Consider the following 21,965-nt stretch of genomic DNA (forward strand, 5'->3'; position numbering starts at 1 on the left):
AAGGCAATGATAGTTTGTTTATTTTGTTAGCGTTCCTTTCAATTTGTGTTCTGTTTGCTTTCATCTGACTTTGGACTTGAACTGCCCTAAATATTAGAGACTGGGAGATGGTAAGACGAGGAATTTGGTAATTTAGGAAATTATCAAGAAGAGTACTCTCAGAACTTATATGAGATTGACCTAATGTTCTATACCAAAAATTTCTCTATAGTAAATGTTTCGGGTTTTGTAGCTTGTCTAATCTGTTTGTTTGTCTTTACAGCAAGACAGATCGGCTTGCCAAAGGATCAGAATGTTACCAAAAGAGCCTTAGTTTAAATCCTTTCCTCTGGTCCCCCTTTGAATCATTATGTGAAATAGGTAGGTTTATAGGGGTGGCTGGCCGAGGGTTCCCCAATTTGCTCTTCTTTTTTCCCCCCTGCTTAATTTTTGGAGAGTGATACAAATTATCTATCGACAAGAAAAATATTTTTCAAAGCTGAGGGCTGTTAAAATTGAGAGCAAGAAATAAGGTAGAATCATGTTTCAGGAATAATGTGGCCTTTCTTGTGTCCCCTAGAATGAGTTGTATTGTGAGTATATCACTAGCCAAAATAGTTTCCTGGATAAGAAGTTAATAGAATGCCTGGAGCAGAAGCTGTGATGTAAAAGACCAGGAGAATATGGGGAGAGAGTGTCTCCATATATATGCTCTAGGATGCATGAAGGATCTTTTAAAATGTTGTGTCTCTATACATGGAAGTACTTAAAACTTCACTGTAGTATCTAGGGGGTTTTGACTTTCCACTCTCACTCCTTACCTTGAGCAAAATGAGATCTAGTTGCTTTCTGCTATAAAACAAACACAGAAATCTACATTTCCCTGTGATTTATTATATTTAAATCTGTGTCATTGCAGTTTAGTTCCTAAATTTACAGCCTTGTCTGAGGGGTTAACTTGTACAGTAAATTGATGGATGGGCTTTAAGGAGGTTAATTTGAGTAGCTGAAACAGACAGGAGAACTTTAAAATTCTGGATGAGGCCTTATTTCCGCTGATTATGTGTACTTGAAAAAAAATTAACCCTCGTTTCCTCAGACTCAAACATTTATTTTTTTCCTTCACAGGTGAAAAGCCAGATCCTGACCAAACATTTAAATTAACATCTTTACAGAACTTTAGCAACTGTCTGCCCAACTCTTGCACAACGCTAGTATCTAATCATAATTTATCTCACAGACAGCCTGAGACAGTTCTTACAGAAACACCCCAGGATACAATTGTAAGTATCATATGCTAGTGTTCAAAATATTATGAAAATGAAAAAGAATGATCTGAACCTAAATAATGTATCATAAATGACATGGTAGAAATTTTCTGTTTCAGGAATTAAACAGACTGAATTTAGAATCTTCCAATTCAAAGTACTCCTTGAATACGGATTCCTCAGTGTCTTATATTGATTCAGCTGTAATTTCACCAGATACTGTTCCTCTTGGAACAGGAACTTCCATATTATCTAAACAGGTTCAAAATAAACCAAAAACTGGTCGAAGCTTATTAGGAGGACCAGCTGCTCTTAGCCCATTAACCCCAAGGTAAGACAAACAAAAGATGCTTTAAAATGTGCTATAATATTAAATAATCTTATAATAATTCATATTATTAGTAATATAAATTAATATGAACAGCAACTTCTAAATCATTATGGAAATAGAGGCATTTACTAAGTCAGTAATGGACCTATTCTGTTTTCAGAAAACGAAGTAAAAGAAATACAGTACCTGTGATAAAAACTTAATATTTAAATGTGAGAGAAAATTTTAAAACTCTTAAATATGCCTTATTCAGCTAGTGTATTAGAAGATGCATTAAAAGATACTGTCTTTACCACTGTGCTTCATTGAGTAGCAGTGAACCTCTTGAACTGTTGGAATGCTTGTGATAGAATCAGTGACAGCAATGGTTATTGTTAAACACGAAGGAAGGATTGACACCTATCAATATGAAACATTTTCTCAAAATTATTAGATGTAGATGTATATTTAGATCCAGGAACCCAGCCCAGAGGATACATATCCGAAAGCATCACAATAACAAATTATATGCTAGAACAGACTCCATACGTTGGGTCCCGGGGACGGGGAGCTACTCAAATAGCCTGACCATGAGATTACAGCAACTCATTGAATCCACAGATGGAGAGACGTTTTCTCTGTAATAGTGTCTAAATCTCATAAATTCCAAGAATTTGAAGTAATTTGATCATTTGGATTTTAGGTTTTTGGATCTTAGCCACTCTTCTTTATTTCTAATAAATCTCCTGAGATGGGTAGTTGCTGCTCAATTTAATTCCTTATTTGTTTTGTTTTTTTTAGTTATGGTGGGTGGAATAGTCTGCATTCACAGCTTATTTTTAATCTGCCCCTCAGATCGTCACTGCCCCCAAGACTGATTTGCCATTCTCTTCCTTTTAGACCTTCTAATTTAAGTATACTGCTGCTTTATATATGCCTTGATGACTTTTTGACACCTTGATTTCAACCTCTTCTCAGTTTTGGGATTTTGCCATTAGAAACACCAAGTCCTGGAGATGGATCCTATTTACAAAACTACACTAATACATCTTCTGTAATTGACGTGCCATCCACCGGAGCCCCTTCAAAAAAGGTATTTTCCATGTAAAATACAGTTCTGGTATTGTTGAAAGAAATTCATTTAAAATTCCAATCTGTTAAAGGCAATTTCAGAGAGAATCTAACTTTGTTTAATTGTGGCCTAAGAATTGTTGATCTAAGTGTAAAAGAAGGTCATCGTTGTCATAGTCTCCTGGTTATAGTAGGAGACACAAAGCTGATTGCTTTTTTGGCCGTATGGGATTATAACTCACTGGTATAGTTTAGTTCAGCATATAGCTAAACAAACATATTCAGATTTTTACTTTTAATTTCCTTAACAAAGTTAAGATTGTTCTATTACTCTGAATATAAATAACAAATTATATCTGTTATAGTTTTACTTGTCCCCACCCCTGTGTTTGTTTTTTAATTGTACTAGTATCACCCGGAAAAAAAATTGACTTTCATAAAGCCAGCTATTTCTGATAGTAAAGTTTTTATGGTAGATCCTCATAGATTTGTAGTAAATTTATAGTAAATGTGTAATAAAATGAAAAATATTTGACAGCATCCTTACAGTGAATACTGCAACAAGTTTTGAGACTCTTTTTATACTGTTCTTTTATGTAGGTCTATGGCAGTACAGCCAAAGTACCATTTGTTTAAAAAACATCCGTGGTGCAGGATATCTTCTGTGAGAATTAAATTAGGTTATATATGTAAAATGCCTATTGCCATACTTAATAGATGTTTAAGAAATGGAAGCTAAATAAGTCATACTAGTATGTGAGTGGCTGATATAGTCTCTTTACCTTCCTCGAGACATGTTTCTTGTTTTTTTACTCTTTTATTCCTGAACTTCCTTAGAGCCTGCAAATGTGTTTTCTATAATAGCTCCTTGACAAGTGCTAATAGGAGCTCCAAGAGTGGTAAAAAGCAAACTGCAAAGTAGTTAATGTGTGGATTATTTTAAATCTGATTTTTAGATGTTGGCAACTACCTGCTGTTGTTATAAGAGTGTTGTTATAAGAGTGAAATATAATTGTAGAAATTAGTTTATTACAGTTATGAGAAGACGTAGTAGAATGATAGTTAGTGTGCCAGGTGAAGTAGGTCAAAACCAGGCAAACCATAGCAATCAAGGGCAAGTTAGACAGTGAATAGGTACATGATTTCAGTGCCCAAATAATAAAAGCCACCTGCTGTCTCGTTCTCTCCTGCCTCTGTTCTCTTCTGAGCCTGTTACAAGACATTCCTAGAAAAGCTATCCTTGTAGGTCTCTATGCAGTATCAACTAAAAATATCAAACCAAGTGGTGAGTGCAGTACATAGTTATTTGTCAAATAAGGAAGGGCCAGAATTGCTTTTAAGTTTTATCCCTTGGGTGAATGTAGAGGTCCTGGTTTGGGGAAGGAGGGGGAAGAGGGATTATGAAGTTTTATTTTGAGGTGTGGTAGATTAGGTGAAAGTATTTAGTGGGTAGTTAGTCATAGAAAAAAGGATGCGGCCTGATAGTAGAAATAATAATTAAAGCTGTTAAAATGGCCAGGCTCTCCTAGGGAAAGAGAATGTAGCTAAGGAACAGAATATACTTAATTTAAAACAGTGGAAGGAAGAGGGACCGGCAAGTGAAGTAGTAGGGCAAATAATCAAATTATGCAAAGTTTCAAAAGGGAGGGGATGATCAGTGATGTTGAATGCAGGAAAGGCCAATATAAGGCTTTAATATCTGGTAAAAAAGTGATTATTAGTGATTATTGGTAATGTGCAGTTTGAGAATTATGTACAGTGGCTATCAAAGAAACAGTAAGTTTTGAAGAAAATTATCTGGTGGTTAAAAACTAAAAAGTATCCACTGATACAATAGTCATAGATCATATTGTAAAGAAACCAAGTGATGAAGATGAATAGAAATAAGGTAATAAATTAGAGAAGACAGAAGGGGCAAGCAAAGATTTTTTTTTCCCACTCCAAGGAAGCAGAGAGCAGTTAATGAAGGATTGAACACACCAAAAAGAAATATTAATTCTGTGTGCAATATCCTTAGAATTTAGAAAATAAACAGATGACCTTTCTTTTCAATCTACTCCTCTGAACTGCTATGGAACTGTTTTTACTAAGTGTCAAAGAAAGGATATAAAAATCTTATTGTATTATTACTTTTTTATGTGTACTAAGTTAGATTGTAAATCCTGAGAGTTGTAGCTGTCTTAAAATTCTTTAGCACTTAGCCCCAATTGGAAAAAGTATGTAATAAATGGCTTCCAGGAATTTTGAACCTTTCCTTGGAAACTAAAGTGAAAGATGCAAGGATAGTATGACGATAAAAATACTGAGGTTAAAATGAGGAAATGGACTGATGTTCATTCTGATATAACGATAATTAACATTAATAATGATATTAATAGTTTGTGTTTTCAGATGACACTATATATTATGAAATCTTGCATTGGGAAAAAGTAGATGGGAGCATTATGGTGTCTTTTTTCATTCACAGTGCAATTTATAATTCACAAACCTTAGACTTTTTGTGTTTTACAGTCTGTTGCCAGAATCGGCCAAACTGGAACAAAGTCTGTCTTCTCACAGAGTGGAAATAGTCGAGAGGTAACTCCAATTCTTGTTGCACAGACACAAAGTTCTGGCCCACAAACAAGGTATGTATTATGCTGTTATTATTTTATGTTGTTCAGCTTTTCTTGTATAGAACATGATTATACTTCTTCACTTTAGGCAGATTTTGATTCTCCCAAGAATTCTAGAATGACTCTTATAAATTTTGAATATGTCAAATTTGAAATTTCTCACTTACTGAAAAGACTAGTGTTATTTTTAGTTGAGTGTTGAATGCAGTTAAGACAAGAGTTAGCTAAAATATCTTTTTAGTTTACTCTAATTGCCTCATGAATTTGTTTAAACTAGATAGTCTGAACACTCCTCCAAAATAATTTTCTTCTTATTTACGTGATCTTCTCCATTGGTCACGTACCACGTAGATTTCACTCTCCCCCTCCCCTGTTATGCATTTCTATAAACACATTGTAAAATTAATCTTCTAATAAATCTTCAAATAATGAAACTGTTCCCACACAGAAATGAAATGATGTTAAATAGGATTTCTTTTCCTGTTCAAGGACTCAAAATAAATTATGGCTAATATTTTTAAAGAAAGATACAACTTTGTCTCCTTCTAAAATCGTGAACATGTACCATAAATCTTAAAACAGACACAGATGGGAGCCAGTCTGGTGGCGTAGTGGTCAAGTTTGCACACTCAGCCTTGGTGACCTGGGATTCACAGGTGCAAATCAGGGACACAGACCTAGCACTACTTGTCAAGATATGCTGTGGCAGCATCCCACATAAAATAGAGGAAGATTGGCACAAATGTTGGCTCAGCAGTAGTCTTCCTCAAGCAAAAAGAAGAAGATTGGCCACAGATGTTAGCTCAGGGCCAATCTTCCTCACCAAAAAAAAAAAAAAAAACCACCGGACACATGTGCATATACCTTGACTATATAAAAGGCCTCAATATTTCTAAAATGCCAAGATGGTAAATCTCAACATGAGTGCCAGCTCACAGACAGGTGACAGTGATTGCTTGGAGGACTCAGTTATGAGAAGGAGCCCAAGTCCTGCAGAGCAACATTGTGTAGACTGAGTATATGCTAATCCTAAAGAAAATATAAACATAATTTACTGAATTATGTTTATATTCACTTAAAACAAATACACTAACTGTAATAAGCATCAACTATTAATAATTTTGTGTTCTTTGTATTATTGATTCCATTTTATCTCCTTTATTGCCTGTATTAGTTTCCTACATCTGCTGTTAACAAAGTACCACAACCTGGATGGTTTAAAACAACAGAAGTTTATTCAGTCACAGTTCTAAAAGCTATAATCCAAAAATCAAGGTATTGACAGGGCTGTACTCCCTCTGAAGCCTCTAGGGAAGGATCCTTCCTTTTCTGTTCCAGCTTCTGGTGGCCCCAGGCATTCCTTAGTTTGTGGTAGCATAAGTCAGTATCTGCCTCCATCTCCACACGGTCATCTTCTCTGTGTGTCTCTGTACCCAGATTTTCTTCCTCTAATAAAGACATCAGTCATATTGAATTAGGGCCTACCCTAATGACCTCATCTTAACTTGATTACATCTACAAAGACCCTATTTCCAAATAAGGTCCCATTCATAGGTACTGGGGAGTTAGGGCTTCAAGCTATCTTTTTGGGAGACAGACAGTTCACCCTATAACATTACCTTATTAACAATTACTCTTTATTTGGTCTTTTTAAAGTTGTGTTAGGGTTCATAGTATACATTTTAATTTATCAAAGTCTACCTCCAAATAATATCATACCACGTCACGTATAGTGTAAAACCTTAGAACTATATACTTTCATGCTCCTCTCCCAGTCTTTATGCTATTGTTGTCATGTATTTTACTTCTATGTGTTATAAACCCATAGTCCATCATTATAGTTTCTGCGTTAAATAGTTGACTCTTGTAGAGATTTTTTAAAATCAGAAAAGGAAGTTGATTTTATGCTTACACACATATTTACTATTTTTGGTGTTCTTTATTTCTTTCTATAGATCTACATTTCAATTTGGTTTCCTTTTCCTTCATCTTGAAGGATTTCTTTTAACATTTCTTGTAGTCCAAGTCTGCTGGTAATGAATTTCTGTCAGCTTTTGTATGTCAGAAGAAAGTTTTTATTTCAGCTTTGTTTTTGTTTTTGAAAGATATTTTCACTGGATATAGAATTCTAGTTAACAGTTTTTTTCTTTAAAGATGTTGCTTTCCTGTCTTCTGATGTTTATTATTTCTGACAAGAAGTCTGCCATCATTCTCATTTTTGTTCCTCTATATGGAATCTCTCTCTTCTCTCTATTTCAAGATTTATCACTGATTTTAAGCCATTTGATTATGAGGTGCTCTAGTGTAGTTTTCTTCTTTCTTGGCCTTCAAATTCATTGAGCTTCTTGGATCTGTGAGTTTATAGTTTTCATCAAATTTAACTAATTTATGGCCATTATTTCTTCAAATATTTTTTTGTCATGTGCTTTTTTTCTCTCCTTCTTGGAATCCAAGTACATGTATATTAGACTGTTTAAAGTTGTCCCACAATTCACTAATATTCTCTTTATTTTTGTTTCCAGTCTTTTTCCTCTCTCTGTTTCATTTTGGATACTGTTTATTGCTGTGTCTTCAAGTTGACTAATCTTTTCTTCTGCATTGTCTAATCTGCTGTTAGTCCCATCCAGTATATTTTTTTTTATCTCAGACATTCTATTTTTCATCTCTAGAAGTTTGATTTGGTTCTCTCCTTAACATACCCATACTTTCTTCTACCTTTTTGAACATATGGAATCTATTTATAATAGCTCTTTTAATGATCTTTTCTACTAAATCTTACTGTCATTTCTGGGTCTGTTTTTTATTGATTGGTTTTTCTCTTCAGTATAGGGTATATTTTCCAGCTTCTTCGTATGCCTAGTATTTTTCTGATGGGATGCCAGTTACTGGAAATTTTACATTGTTGAGTGCTGGACTTTTTTGTATTCTTTTAAGTATTTTTAAGTTTTGATCTGGGATGCAGTTACTTGTTAACAGTTTGATCCTTTCAGGTCTTACTTTTTCAGTTTTGTTTGGTGGGAGAAGAGCAGCCTTTAGTCTGGAATAATTTTGCCCCGCTATTGAAGCAGTACCCTTTGAGACTCTACTCAATGGCCTGTTTAGGCCAAGGTTTTTTCACTCTGGCTATTGAAAATGTGAGCTATTCTCAGCTCATGGTGAGCTCCAAGAGTTGTTCTGTGTGCTCCTTTCCAGTAGTTCTTTTCCCAGATTTGGGTAGTTTTCTTACTACAATGCTGTAATGCAGTTCTGATGCTAACTACCCAGACTTACCATAGACTCTGAAGGCTAAAGCCACAGTCTCACCAAGACCGTCGTCAAGTCTTGTTGATTTGCCAATTGTAAGTTCAGGGGTTCCTCAGCCCACCTGTACTTCTGACCAACTCCCTACAAATTTGAGGGTTCCCACTACCCCCTCAGGTTTAATAATTTGCTAGAACAACCCACAGAATCTAGGAAAGTGCTATACTTACAATTAAAGTTTTATTTTAAAGGACTCAAAGCAGGACCAGACAAATGAGACTTGTAGGGTGAGGTCTGGGAAGCTCCTGAACACAGAGCTTCTCTGTCCTCTCCCTGTGGAATCAAGATGTGTCACCTGCCTCTACATCCATGTGTTCACCAACCAGGAAGTTCAACCTAGCCTTGATGTTGAGTTTTTATTGGGGTTTCATTATGTAGGCATGATAAATTGCATCAGTGGCCACATGATTGAACTCAGTCTCCAACCACCCTTTACTTCCTGGAGGAGGTCAGGCTGGTATCACCTAGTTCAGAGTCCCAACCCTCTAATACCGTAATTGATCTTTCCAGCATGCCCAGCCCCCAATCCTGACCCACCATCCATCACTTCGTGAACGTAAACTCAAGTGTGATGCCAGGGGCCCACTATGAATAACAAAGACACTCCTATCACTTGGCAAATTCTGAGGATTTAGAAGCTCTCTCCCAAGAACCTGGGACAAAGACCAGACAAATTCTTTATTATACAATGCTCAAGCACCTGCACTGATAAATTTTCAACTAGGAGGATTCCTGCGGATCTTTGGAGCTCTCTCCTTTCCAGTACTCTGACCTGCAGACTCTAGCTACCTTCGCTTCCCTGAATTCTCAACATTTTCTTCTCAGCACAAGGAGACCACTGAGCTCTGTTTGTGTCCCCTTCCCTGCACTGCGCCCTTAGAGCTCTCCTCAGGCTTGAGCTGCCTGCTGTCCAGTGTCTGGAAAATACTGTTTCATATCTTTTGTTCTGTGTTATAGTTGTTTAAGATGGGAGAGTAAATCTGCTTCATGTTATTCCATCATAATTGGCAGCAGAAGTTTGTTCTTTTATTTAGAAAGTTGTTTTTCAGAGATGATTAGAATAGCATATTTCTCTTACCTAAATCACCCAAGAAAGTTTGTGCGTCATCATTTTCTCCACATATGTTAGCCTCTAAAAATCATTTCTGTAATCTTTCCAAGGCGTTCTCTTATAATTATTAGGACATTTCATATTTTATTTAAAAACCATAAAATGATACTGTTTACAAAACTTTCTTAAAAAGTGTTCAGTAAGGGCCAGCCCTGTGGTGGAGCGAGTAAGTCTTACACTCTGCTTTGGCAGCCCGGGGTTTGCTGATTTGGATCCTGGGCACAGACCTGTGCACCACTTATCAACCCATGCTGTGGCAGGTGTCCCACATGTAAAGTAGAGAAAGATGGGCACAGATGTTAGCTCAGGGCCAGTCTTCCTCAGCAAAAAGAGGAGGATTGGCAGCCAATGTTAGCTCAGGGCTAATCTTCCTCAAAAAAAAATAAAAGTGTTTAATATAACTGGCACATAATCACAGAGGTAGTAAGTGATAGAACCTGATTTCAAATCTCAACAATCTGCTTCTGAAGCACTCTCCTTTCATTGTCGTACTCCTAATTAAACAGATATAAGTTATAAGGATATATACACATACACACATATATATGGATATGTCTATTTAATACAATATAACCAATGTTTCAAACTCATTCAGTATCCTGCTTCATTTTTTTGGTGCTTGTCAGATTTTGGGCTTTTTCTTTGTTTTTTGTGAAACAGCCCTTTGGAGCTAACAGAATGCTCGTGAAAATATAGATTTCATATAGGGAGAGTTTGTCGTCTTTAATCTCCCAAACCGAGAACCTTTTATTGTTTTTTTTCACTTCTATCCCCACAAGATTTATGTTACCCTCATGCAGCATTTTGTCTACTTAAAACAATCTCAGCATCTTTCTCAGTCCTGTCCTCCCTATAAACTGCTCCATGCTATGAAATTATCCCCTTTCACTTCTCAGGCAAAACTCTTCTATAATTAGCTAATCTTATTGACTAAATATAATTTACATTTGTAGTATAAATGACCCGTAGTTGTTCCTACCAAATAAAGGATATTGTACCTTTAAAAATGAATTTGTCTTGGGGCCGGTCCCAAGTGGCCGAGTGGTTAAGTTCACGCGCTCCACTTGGGTGGCCCAGGGTTTCACCAGTTCGGATCCTGGGTGCAGACATGGCACCGCTCGTCGGGCCATGCTGAGGGGGTGTCCTACATGCCATAGCTAGAGGGACCCACAACTAGAATATACAACTGTGTACTGTGGGGATTTGGGGAGAAAAAGCAAAAAGAAAAAGAATTTATCTCTGGAAAAGGCAAAACTGTAGAGACAGTAAAAAGATCAGTGGTTGCCAGGAGTCGGAGGGAAGAGGGGATGAATAGCGCACAGCGGATTTTTAGGGCAGTGAAAATATTGTGTATGATAGCGTAATAATGGATACATGCCGTTATACATTTGTCCAAACCCACAGAATGTACAAAACCAAGAGTGAACTCTAAGGCAAACTACAGACTTCGAATGGTTATGAGGTGTCAATGTAGGTTCGTCGACTATAACGAATGTACCACTCTGGTAGGGGATGTTGATAATGGGGGAGGTTATGCATGTGTCAGGGCCGAGAGTATATGGGAAATCTGTGTACTTTCTCCTCAATTTTGCTGTGAACTTTAAACTGCTCTAAAAAAAATTATAAAAAATTAATTGGTCAATCCAAATGACCACACTTGTTGAAATCCCTACATTGAGATTCTGTCCTTTGAAAGGATTAAGCACAGCTGGGGCATTCTTGACTCACTGGTCAGCATCTCTTTTATTCTCAGAAGCCTCTTTGACCCAAACTTAGGTAACCAGTAGGATTTCCCATGAAGTGTAGAAACTGTAAACCGTTTTAGTCCATAGCCATTCTCAATTAAATAATTTTAGGTTTAAGTTTGCTTGCTTTCTAAAAATGGAATTCTTGTATCTTAGAGTTTTCCTTTAAAGTAAAAAATGTATGCAAGGAATTATTAGACTCTTGCTCTAAACAGAATAAACCTTGATGTAGCTGTTTGAATTTACAGGTAAATAACTTCTCAAATATCCGTTGTACTAGTGGTATTTATTTGTCAGCAAATATTGCGCATTTAGACTACGTCCAAGTATCTTTTCCTTTTTCTCTAACTTGGTATAGTTGCACATGAGGGCTAGAGATAGTTTATAGATGTGTTTACCATTTATTGACACAGAATTTTGTGTGGGTTGTTTTAAGTTCAAATTAGCAATTTCAGATAGAGTGAAAATTGGTCTTGTAATCTTTATCATTTTATGGTAACACAAATAGTTTTTAAATCCTGAGTTTTCATAGAGGGATGAGAAGAGAGCTCACCAAAGTCATCAACTTTAGAGTGCAAACATGATGAATCCATATTTTTTAATATACCTGAATTGAAACAGTTAATGTTCATAAACTGAGTTTTTAAAAAAATGTCTGCTTTTGTAATTTTTTTTAGCACCACACCTCAGGTATTGAGCCCCACTATCACATCCCCCCCAAATGCACTGCCTCGAAGAAGTTCACGACTTTTTACTAGTGACAGCTCTACAACCAAGGTAATTTAAAGACTTCTATATCTCACATTTACTCAATGCATCACCTCTAAAATTTCTGTTTAGCAGTGACTCTATCGCTAATAAATAAATTAGGAGCGTATGTAAAATTTTTTTAACTTTTTTTAACTTGTAGGACTATCTATAAAGTTTGTAAATTTTCTTGGTCCTTTAATAAATATAAAACATTGTTCAAATGACAAAATTATAGTGATGGAGAGCAGATCAACAGTTGCCAGAAGTTAGAACTGGGGGCAGAGGGGTGGATGTGACTCCTAAAGCACAGCACAGTGGAATTTTGTGTGTTCTGTGTAGTGGTAGAACACACCTGTATTCTTATTGTGGTGGGTGATTACACAAATCTGTACATGTGATAAAATTTCAGAGAACTATGCACACCCCAAAAAAAGTACATATAAAAACAATGAAATCCAAATAAGTCCTGTAGTTTAGTTGATAGTATTGTACTAATTCCATTTGTGGATTTTACAGTATACTATGGTTATGTCAGATGGTATTACTGGGGAAAGGGTAAATGGAAATTTTCTGTGCACAATTAGAGGGCCTCATTATACCTTTGGTAAATTTTCTTGGTCCACTGACAGATATTATAGACAATCTTTAATTTGGACACATACAGATCAACGATTTTATCAGTTACAATGCTCTGAGACAATTAGGTAGTGCATCCACTTACTAAATAATAAATGAAAGTGATACGCTTTCAGAAAAGAGCAATACTTAATGCTGATTTATCTTAAATACTGGTTAATTCTGTTTATTTTCAGATAGTTGCATTTAAAATTAAATGACTTAGAAGACTTTGTTTTTATAAAATTTCTTCTGAGAAAAATATGAATCAGAGAGTGTACATTTATATTATATCTAGTATTGGAGAAAGGGTTGGGGAGTCTAAAATATATGAGTATAACAAGTGTGGGATTTTCCTCCTTTTTACAGGAGAATAGCAAAAAATTAAAAATGAAATTTCCACCTAAAATCCCAAACAGAAAAACAAAGAGTAAAACTAATAAAGGAGGAATAACTCAACCTAACATAAATGATAGCCTGGAAATTACAAAATTGGACTCTTCCATCATTTCAGAAGGGAAAATCTCCACAATCACACCTCAGATCCAGGCATTTAATCTACAGAAAGCAGCAGCAGGTCTGTTTTAAGTGCTTAATATCTTCTCTCTATTTTATTTTATTCAGTCTTTTTAAAGTAAATTTCTTTATGTTCATTCAGGTGCTTTCCATTTTTTTCTAGATAGATGTTGGAATTCTTAACGAATTATTTTGTAATTAGCCTTTCTAGAAAAACAAACTATTTTATTGTGGTTTTCTCCTTTGTTTACTATATTTTTTTCTCCTAGAAGGTTTGATGAGCCTTCTTCGTGAAATGGGGAAAGGTTATTTAGCTTTGTGTTCATACAACTGCAAAGAAGCTATAAATATTTTGAGCCACCTACCTTCTCACCACTACAATACTGGTTGGGTACTGTGCCAAATTGGAAGGGCCTATTTTGAACTTTCAGAGTACATGCAAGTAAGTATAGAAGACAATTATATATGCCTTTCTAGAGATAATTTAAATTTGATTAAAATACCTATGCTTAAGAAGCCTAGATCTAAAAGGTCAATATTTATTATGAAATGTCTTTATATTTATTTTCTCAGTATTTATAATTTATAAATACAATTCTTTCTTGTGTTAAGGGGTGAGGAATACAAATTCTTTGGAATTACTTGAGATAGATTTGTGGAGAACCCAAGTCATCCATACATTCTTATGTGGAATATTTATACCCTACTCAGGTGCATCTGAAAATATATATTTATCATGTAATAGATATTTATGATCAAAATTCTTTATCATATATAGAATTCTCACTGGGATGAATTTTCGGCATTTAGTATGTTTTATAAACTGGAGGATGCTATGAAGAAAATTACATGTAATCAAGGATGCAATGTCCTTATCAAAAGGCTTTTATCCTTTTAATTTTAATCTCATTAATTGCTTAAGTTACCTGTTCGTACCAGAAAAAGAGAGAATGATTAACATAAAACCAAGGAAAATTCTAATTTTCAATTTGAATTTTCTCCCCAATTATCCTTCTAAAGCATTTTCTCCTCCACCCTTAAACATTAAAAGAAAAAAACCTTTAAGAAACCTAGGTATTATAGTAAAGTTCCTCTAACATAAATTATTTAAAGTTTATAGTAAGGTTTTTTTTTGCCCTATTTACTTTCAATTTGTTTATTCAGTGTATATTCCAGTGCATGTTATGTCCTAGATTCTCTTCCAGACTGTGATACAGCTAGACAGATCATTGCTACCCTTCGTAGAGCCTGCGTTCTAGTAAAAGAGACAGGTTGTAAACCAATAAATGTATAAGGACAGCTAGCTAAGTCATATGAAGGAAAGATGAAGGATGTTAAAGAGATTGGGGGACAGTGAAGTATGGTGCTGTTTTTTGAAAAGTGTCCTCGGAGATAGAAAGTTACTCCTTCCTCCATGCAAAGTTCTAGGGGTGAAGTGTTCTTCCAGGTAGAGAATAAATACCAAAGGTAAATATTTGTGTAATTTTGTCTAAGACAGAAAAGAGTTATAGACAGAAAGCCTTATGCATTGCTGGAAGACCCATGTTTGGATTATGGTCTTTTACAGGTACACAGGTAAAACCTGTGTTTAACAAGTCTTTTTCAAAATTATTTCTAATTTATTATTTCACAGGTACTTTAAAACAGGTGAATTTTGTTGTTTCCACTTAAGTGTAGAGCAGAGACCCAGATATTCAACTAAAGCCTTTGTTTTAACTTAATTTCGTGAGGGTCTTTTTTTTATCATTTTTCTTTTTCTCTATGCTACAGTCACTTTTCAGAGGAAGTGATACATTCTGTAAAGTTTGAAACCAAATAATTTCCAAAACCTGTATTTGGCTGGTGGTTGGGTCTCTCTTCTTGTAAACCAATGCCTATTTGAAAAACTTACCTGTGTAACTCTTAAACGAATTCAGGGAAGTTAGAAATCATCAAGCTAATCCTAGACAGTATATGCCCATTTCTTGGAATTAAGTCCTAGTTTTAGAAATGCTATTTTCATATTTTCTGTCATCTTCATTAAGAACAGTCCAGATACTACTTATTCAAAACTCACCGTGACTTTCAGAATTTTGAACTTTTTGAACTGATAAACTAGGGAACTAATTGGTTTTATGTAACCCAAAGCCTCAAACTTCAGGGGGAGAGAAACACAGTTCTGGGAGCTGTGAGTGTCATGAGGAAAAAATTTGACCTGATAGCTGAGGAGGGACCCTAAAGTCAGGAGAGTGCTGCAAAGGAAAAGGGAAGTACTAGATAGCAACTACAATTCCCAGCAGGTGCCACTTTGGTGGATATGTTCAGTGCTCAGCATCATAGGCTTGGTGGCCAACTGAACCTATTTTTCCCCTAAAGTTTTCAACACAACCTCTTAATAAAAATCATTACCAAAATAGGTTTTGTGCTACAGAAGTCATTCTCCTCTCACCTTTCCTGAGAGAGTTGTTCTGTAAAGCCATTATTAAAACTTGGGAATTTGCTTTTTGAGAATAAAATAATTGTCATTTTTGGGGCCTGCCCAGTGGTGCAGCGGTTAAGTTGGCATGTTCTGCTTCGGTGGACCGGGGCTCACCAGTTCGGATCCCGGGTGCCGATATGGCATCACTCGGCAAGCCATGCTGTGGCAGGCGTCCCACTTATAAAGTAGAGGAAGATGGGCACGGATGTTAGCTCAGGACCAGTCTTCCTCAGGAAAAAGAGGAGGATTGGTGACAGATGTTAGCTCAGGGCTAATCTTCCTCAAAAAAAAAAAAAAAAATTGTCCTTTTTAAATTATAACTTTGTATAGATGATTCTTCTTTTTGGTGGAAATTTAAATTTTCTTTTCAGAGTGCATGTTCTGACCATGCCTTATGTATAAAAACTAGGTAGAGTGTGAATGTGAGTACATCAATATTTGACCTACCATGGAAGGTTGCTCAGTTTTACCTTGTGTTATTACTAATTCACATAAACACTATTAAAAAAAAAAGGCAGCATTTAGGTCCTATGAGAACAGTGCCCAGTGCTCTACCTGTCTGTAAATTGTATCAACTTACTCTCCTCTTACTAGTTTTTTTATTTCAGGCTGAAAGAATATTCTCAGAGGTTAGAAGGATTGAGAATTACAGAGTTGAAGGCATGGAGATCTACTCTACAACACTTTGGCATCTTCAAAAAGATGTTGCTCTTTCAGTTCTTTCAAAAGACTTAACAGACATGGATAAAAATTCACCAGAGGTATGTTAAGTGAAACACATTGTTTATATACTTATCTTTTGATCACCCTTACTAAATGGAGATAAACCAAATAATTCCAGTACCATTTATTGTCACTCACACTTACTTTTACACACTTCCCTACAGGCAGGGACTCAGAGAAGACGAGAAGGTCCTAGAATATATGGTGCAGATTCACATGTAAAAAAAAAATCACAAAGCAGATATTTCATTCAGGATTAATCAAGATTTAGATATGTAAAAATTGCTGTCACGAGGGCTGGCCCTGTGGCCGAGTGGTTAACGTTCTGTGCACTCCACTTTGGCAGCCCAGGTTCGTGAGTTGGGGTCTTGGGCACAGACCTACTCCACTCATCAGCCATGCTATGGAGGCATCCCACATACAATATAGAGGAAAACAGGCACAGATATTAGCTCAGGGAGAATCTTCCTCACCAAAAAGAAAAAAATTGCTGTTTCCAAAATCAAAGGTCATTAAGCAGAAATTATGTAGATTGGCAAACGTGCTAATTTAAAGTAAAATAGTGATTTTAGTTGTCATTTTAAGACAAAGGCACAATTCATTTACATGCTTCAATCCTGTAAGTATTGTATTTCCGTACATCTCAAGAATATTTTGTAACATATTTAAACTTAGAATTAAAAATAATCAATTTTCATTATTCCTGTTAGTTATGTTCTGTAGTCTCTGTGAACACTGAGTTAGCAAATACCGAACCATTGCTCTTAGGGGAAATAACACACACATCTCTCACACAGATTATAATGTTAAATCCTAAAATAACTCATCCTGATAGATTCTGTTTTCTTTGTTTTACACAATGGAAAATGAGGTTCAGAGTGTTAAGGAGACTTGCCTGAGGCTGCAGTACAAACAGGTGCTAGAGTTGGAATTCAAACTCTGTCCAACTGGCCCCATAGCAGGAGCTTTTTGTACAACACTACACTGCCCCTCTATGGTCTCCATCCTCTCAAACAAGGCAGAGAGTCGCCTTTTTCGACCTCAACTGAGAATATGCCTATTGGATAACTCATATATTGGGTCCACCAATGACCACTAAAGCACTCCAAGTTTGTTTTTTTTTTATCTTTTAAAGATTTTATTTTTGCTTTTTCTCCCAAAGCCTCCCGGTACACAGTTGTGTATTTCTAGTTGTGGGTCCTTCTAGTTGTGGCATGTGGGATGCCGCCTCAGCATGGCTTGACAAACGATGCCATATCCGTGCCCAGGATTTGAACTGGCGAAACTCTGGGCCGACAAAGCAGAGCATGCGAACTTAAGCACTTGGTCACGGGGCCAGCCCCAGCACTCCAAGTATTGATTTTGGTTGTATAAATAAATTTTAGCAAGTAGACAAATTCGCAAATGTGGAATCCGTGAATAATGAGGATCAGCCATATCTATTAAAACTCTTCAGTTTTTGTCTCTCTGTTCTAAGTGATCTGAGTCTTGATTTTAGTCAGAGATTTGGTTTTGTTAGAAAAATTAAAACAAAATTTTAATTGTGCATTTGGTTTTTGTTTCCATTTTTTTTAAAGGCCTGGTGTGCTGCAGGGAACTGTTTCAGTTTGCAACGGGAACATGATATTGCAATTAAATTCTTCCAGAGAGCTATCCAGGTTGATCCAAATTATGCTTATGCCTATACTCTGTTAGGGCATGAGTTTGTGTTAACTGAAGAATTAGACAAAGCATTGGCTTGTTTTCGAAATGCTATCAGAGTCAATCCTAGACATTATAATGCATGGTAAGTGCTAATGAAGTGCGAAGACAATGTCTTATTGATGGGGCTGATAGTAATTTTTCTTGTTAGTTATCTCTATTGTCATGAATTTGGTTACTGTTACTCAAGAATGGTACATACTGGTTGATAACTTCTAACCAAAATGTTTTTTATGTGAAATTGACACATTTAACAAACTCTTAAATTAACTAATCATGAAACAATATCAGATCCTCATACTCAACAGTTTCAGCCTTTTCTTCTACCAAACTTTTGCAAATAGTTGGTTTTGTTACTTGATTTATTACTTTTTCTTAGAACACTAAAATGGTGATTAGGATAGAAAGTGGAGAGCAATAGTATAATTTACCTATTGGATAATGGAAAATAAACATTGAAAACTATCCACTAGTTGGTACTTTTTGGCAGTGTTATGGTTTATTAAGTACTGGTTTTAATTTATTAAACTTATTAAGAACTCAGTGTTCCAGTTTATTAAGTAATGTCTTTATTTAGGAAGTTACTATCTGGCTCATATTGTTATCAAACAAAGAAGACATGGAAAAGTTTGTTCTTATTTCTACTTCAGCACTATATCTGCTGCTGACATTTTATTGTATTTTTCTCAAGTAACTTAAAAGTTTCAATATCAAGAAGTGTAATTCTGATAACATAACTCTATGGTAGTTTTTATATCAGACGTGATTTTTTTTTATCTTTTGGGTTAATCATTATAGTTGAATTTTATCATATTTGCTGATTGATAATAGAATCAATTCTATTATTGAAGCACTACATTACTAAAATATATTTTTTGATTTGTGTGTATATGTTTTTTAGTGGGTTATGTCTCATTTCTAAGTAGATGCATTGCCTGAAAGATGGCCTGATAGGTGCTAGCTTCTGCTGACGTATTAAACAGTCAGCGTTGCCAACACTGCCTTCTCTTCGCATAAATAGAAAGTTCTCTCTGTAACATTTCAAGAACTCAGTTCTTAGGAGGACTTATGTTGTTTTTTAAATGTATGAGGTCTGTTCTGCCATATTGCAATAGTTGCATTCTTTAAAAAGCTTACCATATCAAAAATTATGTTATAAAAATAATTGTTTCAGTTGGAGAAGGGGAGGAATATTCAGATTGGCAAGGTTTTACTGAGAAGAATTCAATATTGAGGTATTTAGGTAACTTTAAGTATCTAACTAAACACTAAGTAAATTGATTGTTCCAACTCCAAAGTAGATAGTCTTTCTTGTGTTATCCCTGCCTGCACCACTATTAGCACAGAGCTTTTTATACTTTTTCTTCACCTCTAACACCATTATAATGATAAAGAAAGCCACTCAAATAAAGCAGATAGATTTTCTTATTCATTTTGTGCTTATTTCATATCGTCGTTATCTAGGTATAGTCAAGAGAGGCCTCCTTAATGTAAGTCAGTCACACTATACTCACTTGATGTTTTGAAAATTTGGGAGAAATACCTGTGTATCAACTTAATATACATTACATAGCCTTTAAAATTGTGTGATTTTGAAGTCTATTTGAAGCCTTTAAAAAGTATAATTTTGAAGTCTATAGGTTTTGCAGTCTATAGAGGCATATTTTTCATACAGTAAGTGGGGAAGGAGGAAGTGGAACATAATATGCATGCTGTAATTGTGATGCTATAAAATATCTATGCATTTGGACAAAGAATATGGAAACAGCATTGTTAGGAGTTTAGAGTTTAGAATCATAAAGGAAGGATCTGGTTAGAATCCTTAAACAACTGTATAACTTCGGGCAAGTTGTTCAACTTCCCTAAGCCTCAGTTTCCTTATCTGAAAATGTAAATGATAATGGTACCTATCTCCTTGGCTCCTCCTAGGATTAAATGAGGTAATTGACATAAAGAGTTTAACAAAATTATTGGCACACGTATAATAACCACTCAGTAAAAATTAGCTCTTAAATCTAGATTATGGTGGTGGGTTTAACAGTGTACTTTGTTTTTTCCTCCTTTGTCATAATTTTATTTGATTGATTTGATTTATTGTTTGTATTTGTAAAAGTGGCTTGTCTAAAATACTGTGGTTATTTTTTTCATGACTAATAGTTTTTGCCCCCTAAAGACCACCAGTATTTTTCTGCTTGTTTTTTAAAATGTCCGGTTCCATACGTATCCTTTTATTAGTTGAACTAAATTAGCAGCCGAAAGTTCACATCCCTAAAGTTATACTTTATTTATCCTTTCAGGTATGGTTTAGGAATGATTTATTACAAGCAAGAAAAATTCAGCCTTGCAGAAATGCATTTCCAGAAAGCACTGGATATCAACCCTCAAAGTTCAGTTTTACTTTGCCACATTGGAGTCGTAAGTAGCTTTCTAAACATTGATCATTTAATCTCTTTTTTGAAATGTGTTTGTTATTGGCTTAATTGCTATAATGAAAATTAGAGCTTTTGTTTATTGTTGTTACTCTTTTTTTTTTTTTTAAAGATTTTATTTTTTCCTTTTTCTCCCCAAAGCCCCCCGGTACATAGTTGTATATGCTTCGTTGTGGGTCCTTCTAGTTGTGGCATGTGGGACGCTGCCTCAGCGTGGTTTGATGAGCAGTGCCATGTCCATACCCAGGATTCGAACCAATGAAACACTGGGCTGCCTGCAGCGGAGCGCATGAACTTAACCACTCGGCCACGGGGCCAGCCCCTATTGTTGTTATTCTTCAAAAAATATCCTGGATTCTTTTACAGCCAAAAATATCACCTTTTTGCTTGGCAAAAAGAGAAATCACTGGCGTCCCCTCATCCCTTGAGCAAGTCACTTAATTTCTCTGAGCTTCTGTTTTATGAATGACAAAAAATACCACCTTGTTTACCTCAGAGGGTTGTTAGAAGACTCACATAAGATACTTCATATTTTCGAAATCATTTTTCCATGTTAATGTTTAGCTCCTTAAATTAAGTAATTAATATTTCAAGACAAATGGTTCTCTGTTTAAGCTTCTGAATGTTATAGGTGTGTCAGAACTAATTAAAATTCTTATAAGGAGCACATTTATGTTTATATTTTTTAAATGTATCTGATAATAGGTTGTACTTTGATAGGAGAAAAGGTAAGATTTGTTAGTTACTCTGAAGCATGGTACTTTTAAGTTCTTGTTCTTGCTCTCCCACCCCTCTCTCCTCCTCTCTCTTTCTCTCCCCTGCCCCTTTTTCTTTCTTTCAGCAAGTTTGGCTTTTGTGGAAACGGGCATACAAGGAAGTTATGTTAGTTTGGAATTTCACTGTTCGTTTTGGGGGAGGCATTCTAGTTCTTTATAATTTTCTTTTATAGTTAGGTACTCTGCAAAAAATATAGAGAAAGCATATGTACTTAAAATTTTTTTCATCGCTTTACTTAAGTAAATCAATCTTAAGTATCTCTTGATACCTTTTAGTGAAGTTGGTCATTTTTTAAAATAGGCTTTCTTCTGAAGTTATTGTGGAACAGATGGTTTTAAAATTTTGAGTGGTTTATTTGGAGTTGTCAGATAAGAGAGTATGCTTTTCTCTGTTAGGGAGCTAGTAGTTAGGATTTCGGTCCTGTGGGCAGACTATTTGGCCACATGTAGTAATAACCTTCTGCAAAGATCATTGCCTAGATGAATTTAGCTACCAGATGTTTGCAGTACCTACTCTCACGTTCTTGTTAGTGACATTTGTTTAAAGTTCCACAGCCACATACATTTACTCCACTTTATTTATTTATTTTTTTTGAGG

At 35.5% G+C, this 21,965-nt stretch overlaps 1 protein-coding gene across 13 annotated transcripts in view; it reads left to right on the plus strand.

The window, feature by feature from the left end:
• CDC27 (cell division cycle 27) overlaps positions 1-21,965 on the plus strand; it is a 67,905-nt gene that overhangs the window by 34,349 nt on the left and 11,591 nt on the right. For 5 of the 13 annotated variants that reach the window (XR_011522964.1, XM_008535007.2, XM_070560249.1 and 2 more), the window contains 11 exons: positions 263-360; positions 1,108-1,262; positions 1,367-1,578; positions 2,536-2,650; positions 5,140-5,255; positions 12,077-12,176; positions 13,134-13,341; positions 13,550-13,722; positions 16,347-16,499; positions 18,039-18,247; positions 20,460-20,577. Coding sequence is in view for 11 of the 13 variants with exons in the window: in XM_008535007.2 (XP_008533229.1) it covers positions 263-360; positions 1,108-1,262; positions 1,367-1,578; positions 2,536-2,650; positions 5,140-5,255; positions 12,077-12,176; positions 13,134-13,341; positions 13,550-13,722; positions 16,347-16,499; positions 18,039-18,247; positions 20,460-20,577 (1,657 nt within the window). In the remaining 2 variants the exon portion in view is untranslated. Of the gene's footprint in view, positions 1-262; positions 361-1,107; positions 1,263-1,366; positions 1,579-2,535; positions 2,651-5,121; positions 5,256-12,076; positions 12,177-13,133; positions 13,342-13,549; positions 13,723-16,346; positions 16,500-18,038; positions 18,248-20,459; positions 20,578-21,965 lie in introns of all 13 variants that reach the window. The other 8 variants (XR_011522963.1, XM_008535004.2, XM_008535010.2 and 5 more) reach the window with 3 other exon arrangements.

The sequence above is a fragment of the Equus przewalskii genome, chromosome 10, assembly GCF_037783145.1.
Source record: "Equus przewalskii isolate Varuska chromosome 10, EquPr2, whole genome shotgun sequence".
Taxonomy (NCBI): Eukaryota; Metazoa; Chordata; class Mammalia; order Perissodactyla; family Equidae; genus Equus; species Equus przewalskii.